Source organism: Nematolebias whitei, chromosome 18 (assembly GCF_014905685.2).
Source record: "Nematolebias whitei isolate Nwh7 chromosome 18, NemWhi1, whole genome shotgun sequence".
Classification (NCBI taxonomy): Eukaryota; Metazoa; Chordata; class Actinopteri; order Cyprinodontiformes; family Rivulidae; genus Nematolebias; species Nematolebias whitei.
Window position 1 is genome coordinate 18,895,761 of NC_056515.1, and position 5,549 is coordinate 18,901,309.

Below are 5,549 nucleotides of genomic sequence, written 5' to 3' on the forward strand. Positions count from 1 at the left end.
GACCGCACTCAATTCATTCAGCTTAAATCCTTTCGTTCCCAGTCTTCCCCCATCTCCACGGGTGTCCCCCAAGGCTCTGTCCTCGGACCCCTCCTCTTCATCATTTACCTCCTTCCTCTAGGTCGCATCTTCCGTAAATTTGGTGTCCATTTTCACTGTTGTGCTGATGACACACAACTCTACTTGTCAACAAAACCAAACTCCACCCACCCACCCTCCATCCTCACCGACTGTCTCAATGAGCTAAATCACTGGTTTTCTAACAATTTCCTACAACTAAACAGTGGCAAAACAAAAATCATTCTTGTCGGTACCAAAAACTTTTTCAAAATCAGAAAATCTTCTCATCCCCCTTAACAACTCCCTGCTATCCCCCTTGCCTCAGGTCAAGAGTCTTGGTGTCATCCTCAACACCACTCCCTCCTTCACTTCACACATCAACAATGTTACTTGGTCTGCCTATTTCCATCTCAGAAATATTAACAGTCTCCGCCCTTCTCTCACACCCCGCTCCACAGCTATCCTTGTGCACAGTCTTGTGACTTCTCGGATTGACTACTGCAACTCCCTTCTTTATGGCCTCCCCAACAAATCTCTCCAGAAGCTGCAATTGGTCCAGAACTCAGCTGCCCGTGTCATCACTCAAACCTCCTCCTATAACCACATCACTCCTGTCCTGCAGCAGCTCCACCGGCTCCCGGTTAAATCACGCATCGTCTTCAAAATTCTTCTTCTCACTTTCAAAGCTCTCCACAACCTTGCCCCTTGTACCCATCTGGCCTCCTACACATCTCCATCCCCTCTCGCTCTCTCAGATCCTCCTCTTCACTACACCTCCATGTACCCTCTGCCCGCCTCTCCACTATGGGATGGGGAGCAGGGCCTTCACCTGCTCTGCTCCTCATCTCTGGAACTCTCTACCCCCTGACTTAAGAAACACCAGTTCTCTCTCTATTCAAGGCTGCTCTGAAAACACATTTCTTTAGACTCGCTTATCCTTAACTTTGCTGTATGTATTTATATTCTTGTAGTGAACTAGGTATGAATATATCTCATGCATATGTTCATCTACATCCTTTATGTATTTTATATTCTGTATGTATTTTATACTTCAATTTATTCCTGTTGATCTTTGCACTGTGCTTGTTGTTTGTTTTTACACAATCTTTCTGATATGTTTTTTACTGTAAAGTGTCCTTAGGTGTCCTGAAAGGCACTTTTTAAATAAAATGATTATTATTATTATTATTAATAAAGTTGAGATAATCAGAGCTAACGCCAGTCCTGACCTCCGATACAGACGTCATTCCAGGATCTTGAGCGGAAAAGATCCAGATTTTGTTGCTGTAGTTTATATTTTTTTATTTGTTTCATAGTAGAAGGTTAAATTTGCAGCCAAAATGTTACACAGGTAGTTATATTAAATTTCACGCTGTGGTTTGTTGTTAATTGATGTACAATAGTCCCTCGCTACTTCGCGGTTTGTTTATTGCAGATTTGCTATATCGCAGTTTTTCAAAGTAACATTGGACATGACACCATTGACTGATTAATGGATGAGCCATGGGTTGTTTATTTAAAATAAATTATTTAAATATTATGCACCATGTGTGCAGCCAACAAGTGAAGGGGAAGCCCCCTCCTGCAGCTGATCTCCTTCTGTCACACACACATTTCTCCTGCTGCAGCTTTGTGAAGGGTTAACCCTTTGCTGTCCAGATGCACCGATCGACTTTTGTCTTCCAACTTAAAATTCAAAAGTGTTAAAAGTTATTTTTAATTATTTTAGAACTTCTGTGTTCAGTTGTTTCAGTGTAATTGATCAAGAAGTTACATTTCTGCTCCGTGCTGCAGAGCTGAAGCTGTGTGACATCACTTGATGTCCTGCTGCACTTCTGTTCTCTACAGTTTAAATTTAAATACTGTGACATTTTAAATAAACAATCCATGAATTGTTTATTTAAAATGTCACAGTATTTAAATTTAAATTGCTTATTTAAGGAGGGAGATTGGGAGTAACAGGTGATGAATGCGATTACAGCCTGGCACGTCATGACAAAGTTTACTAAACTTGAACTACTGTAGTATCCCTACTTGGCAGTTTTTTCACTGTGGCACCTAACACCCGCGATAAACGAGGGACTACTTTATGTTTTTGTCAGACTTCCTAAAGTTAACTAAACGGAGCTTTTCACCCGCTGACAGAGAACACGTCTTAGCAAAGAGCAGAATGAGTGTTGGCGTTTTTCTTTTGGCTGCTCACCTCTGCAGGGAGTGACCACTGCAAGCGAACTTACATGAAAGATTTGGCTGCGTTTGATGCTGGTTGCCCTTCCTGACGCAACCTGAGCTCAAACTTGCAGCCTCAGGATTACAAGAGCGCAGCATTGACAGTCGAGCTACCGCTGCTCGCTCAAGACAGCAACCTGTGTGTAACGCAAACTTTTAGAGACGTGGAAGCTGTGGCAAACGGTTAAATAACAATCGAAGTTAAAGGGAAGAAGGTGAGATTAGCTGCTTGTTTACAGATGACAGAGAAGTTGTTTCATCCTTTACAGCTGAGCCTTCATTAGTCATGGAGCATGTTGGATTTGGAAATGCTGGCAGGCTCGGAGTTGAGGCATTTATCATTTAGGAAATACACGAGCTAACAATGCTAACCACCATTTAAAGCTCCCACTCCTCATGTTGACACAGTGTAAGACTTCTCTACTTTTAATGAGAAAAATTAATAGTTCACAAAAGGAAAGGCTCATAAAGTACACTTATAAGAGTTTGTTGCTGAATGAAGCCGTTTTTAACGACCGTTTTTTTCACGTTTTTTTCCAAACAAACCACAGACTTTTTTGGTCATCTATCTTTGGTCTATCTCTCTTTATTCTCAGTTTGTATTAAAGCCCTCCAAACAACAGAGTTTAGAGTTTTCTCCAGTTTTATGTGGCAGCAGATGTGTTTCAACCTGCTCAGAGTGGCAGCATTGTTCTGGACTCACCTGTCCCGATTCTTCGTTAGTAGATTCCTCTCGATACCCTCCATCAAGTTTTCAAAACATAAATGCATGGCTTGCTGCTTTTCTGGAGGCTGACTGCTAACGATGCTGTTCCTCAGGTCAGCAAAATACTGCAGGAAATCCAAACACACACACACATTACAACACACACTCAGAGTCATGTGTGTGAGCTGAGGCCTCCGTGGAAGCGAGGTTTACCTTCTCATTGAGCAGGATGAGGCCTAACAGCGGCCGTGACATGGACCACTGGTTCCTGCAGTCCTCGAAGATGATGATGTTCAACACAGTGGACAGCATCTGTGCAGCACCCACAGCAGCAGGTTACACGTCTATTTGTGTGTGTGTGAGAGACAAAAGGTGTCTTAGTTGGGAGATAATCATCTCACCTGCTGGATCATCTCCGGGTGCTGCTGCATGATGTGCAGGAAGCGGTCATCCGTTGCCATGGGAGCAGGGCGCTTCTTGGTGGAGCGTGACAGCTGCTTGAACAGGTAGGTGACTATGTGGTCCAGACTGGAGCAGCAGCCGGTGCACACCATGGTGTCTGACGCACAAAACATAAACTGAAGTAAGGAAACACTAAACACACGTCACCGAGTCCAGCCGGACTGACCGGAGGTTTACCGAGTGCCGTGAGGCCTTCTGATATCGACGACAGGATGTACATGACGACATGCGGCTCCAGGCTGGCGATGAAGTTCATGTGGTCCTGGGTCAGCACCTCCAGCAGAGAGTAGAAGGACTGGCTGAGCTTTGGATAGTCCTGCAGGGACGAGACGACAGTCAGGGAGGAATGTGCAAAAATCTAGTTTTACTTCAGCGCTAAAATCTGAATACCTGAACTTCGTATCTGGGAGGGGAGTAAACTTTTCAACCTTTGATATGAAAACAATGTTTAATTATAACGTTTACTTTTCCATAGTTTGACAGCTTTAAACCAGGTTCTGTCCCAACAATTAAAGACATAAATAAAGCTTCCTCTACTAAAGACATATAGACTTTCCTCTATTCAGTGAAACGCTCGTTTGAGTTTCAAATTAAAGCAAAGCTGATGTCATCATTGGTGTCTGATCAGGCTTTTAAAGATGACCAATAAAATAGAAGCAGCTGTCCCGACTCGTGTAGTTTTTTTTTTTTTTTGTACACAAAACACTAAATATACCAGGACTATTCAACAAAATTGCTTGTGGGGTCCAGACATCCAGCGATTAAAGTCATTATGTAAATAAAACAAAGTTTACAATGATCTGTTACCTTTTTAATTTGTTTATTTTATTGCACTGAATCAAAAATGCAATAAACAGAACCCAAAACCCAAACCCAGAAACCCCCGCCCCACATACACACACAAAAAATAAAAAAAAATAAAAAAATAAAATTATGAAGTGGGCCGGATTGAAGTCACCCGAAGGCCTGAAATGGCCTGTGGGCCGTTAGTTGAATAGCCCTGAAATATACCATCACAAACTGTTATTTCATCATTCATTTCACAAGAAATCTAAATCATTAGATGTCAACCAATATGGATCTGTGGCTGACATCGACCTGTGCAGTCAATGGCAAACAGAAAAAGCAAAACTTATATTTTGGTTGTTTTTGACCCATAATTACAAAAGCTTTTGGCTCATACGCATTATAATCTATCAAGTTTTAATAAAAAAGAACAATATTTGAAGAAATGTGCCAATACTGACAGTAGACAGTGATAGTTTATAATAAAAAACAGCTAACATTTAAACTATCTAGATTTAAATACCATTTTTACTGACAGACTTCACATTTTTTCCCTTTAAAAGTAAGAATATTCCCAAGAACAGCCTTAGAGGTGTTCCAATGCAAGAAAATGTTAAAAACAATATACTGTGTTAGCGTGAACAAAGATGTGGAGGAACATACTAGTAGGTCACTGTGAGGAATGGACAGCAGTAGTTTGATGAATGTCTGCAAGGCGTTGTCTAGAGCGTCGTCGCCGTACAGACGGAAGACCCCGAAGTTTACGTAGTTCCCGCTGAGCACCGCCTTCAGCATCGCAAAGCACACGCTGACGCCCTTCAGCTTCACGCTGTACACCTGGTCCTTCGGGACTTCTCCCAAAGTCAGGATGCGATTCCCTGAAAACAGCAAGAGTATTTCAGAACAGTTCCTCGTGGTCTTTGAGGATGAAAGCGTCAAGGACCAGCAGCTCCTGGTCCAAGTACCGTAGGTCGTGATCATCTTGCTGGTTTCTCTGAACAACAGGATGCCGTTTGGTGACGACACGTCAAACTGAAGCCTCTGTGATCTGCCCAAAAAAAGACAATAACACAAGAGAGCTGAATTTAGACACATGTTTAAAGAAACAATCCATTTAATAGTTTTAAAGTGCAGCTTATCTCATTTCGTTAGACCTTACGTGTGATTTATAAATTATGATCATAATATGCCAGCTGAAAATGTTTGTACAGGTTTGTTAAAGATGTATAAGCCTCTAGATTAACTGCTGAATTGCTAACACAACAGACAAGCATACTGTACACAACAACAGACAAGCATACTGTAC

The 5,549-nt window shown here is 42.0% G+C and overlaps 1 protein-coding gene across 1 annotated transcript in view; it reads right to left on the reverse strand.

The window, feature by feature from the left end:
- The window catches only part of xpo7 (exportin 7), a 33,313-nt gene that overhangs the window by 3,555 nt on the left and 24,209 nt on the right, over positions 1-5,549 (reverse strand). The window contains exons 22-27 of the mRNA XM_037692374.1: positions 5,209-5,291; positions 4,907-5,121; positions 3,635-3,773; positions 3,397-3,554; positions 3,209-3,307; positions 2,993-3,120 (exon numbers count right to left, since the gene is read on the reverse strand). Coding sequence (XP_037548302.1) covers positions 2,993-3,120; positions 3,209-3,307; positions 3,397-3,554; positions 3,635-3,773; positions 4,907-5,121; positions 5,209-5,291 — 822 coding nt within the window. The remainder of the gene's footprint in view (positions 1-2,992; positions 3,121-3,208; positions 3,308-3,396; positions 3,555-3,634; positions 3,774-4,906; positions 5,122-5,208; positions 5,292-5,549) is intronic.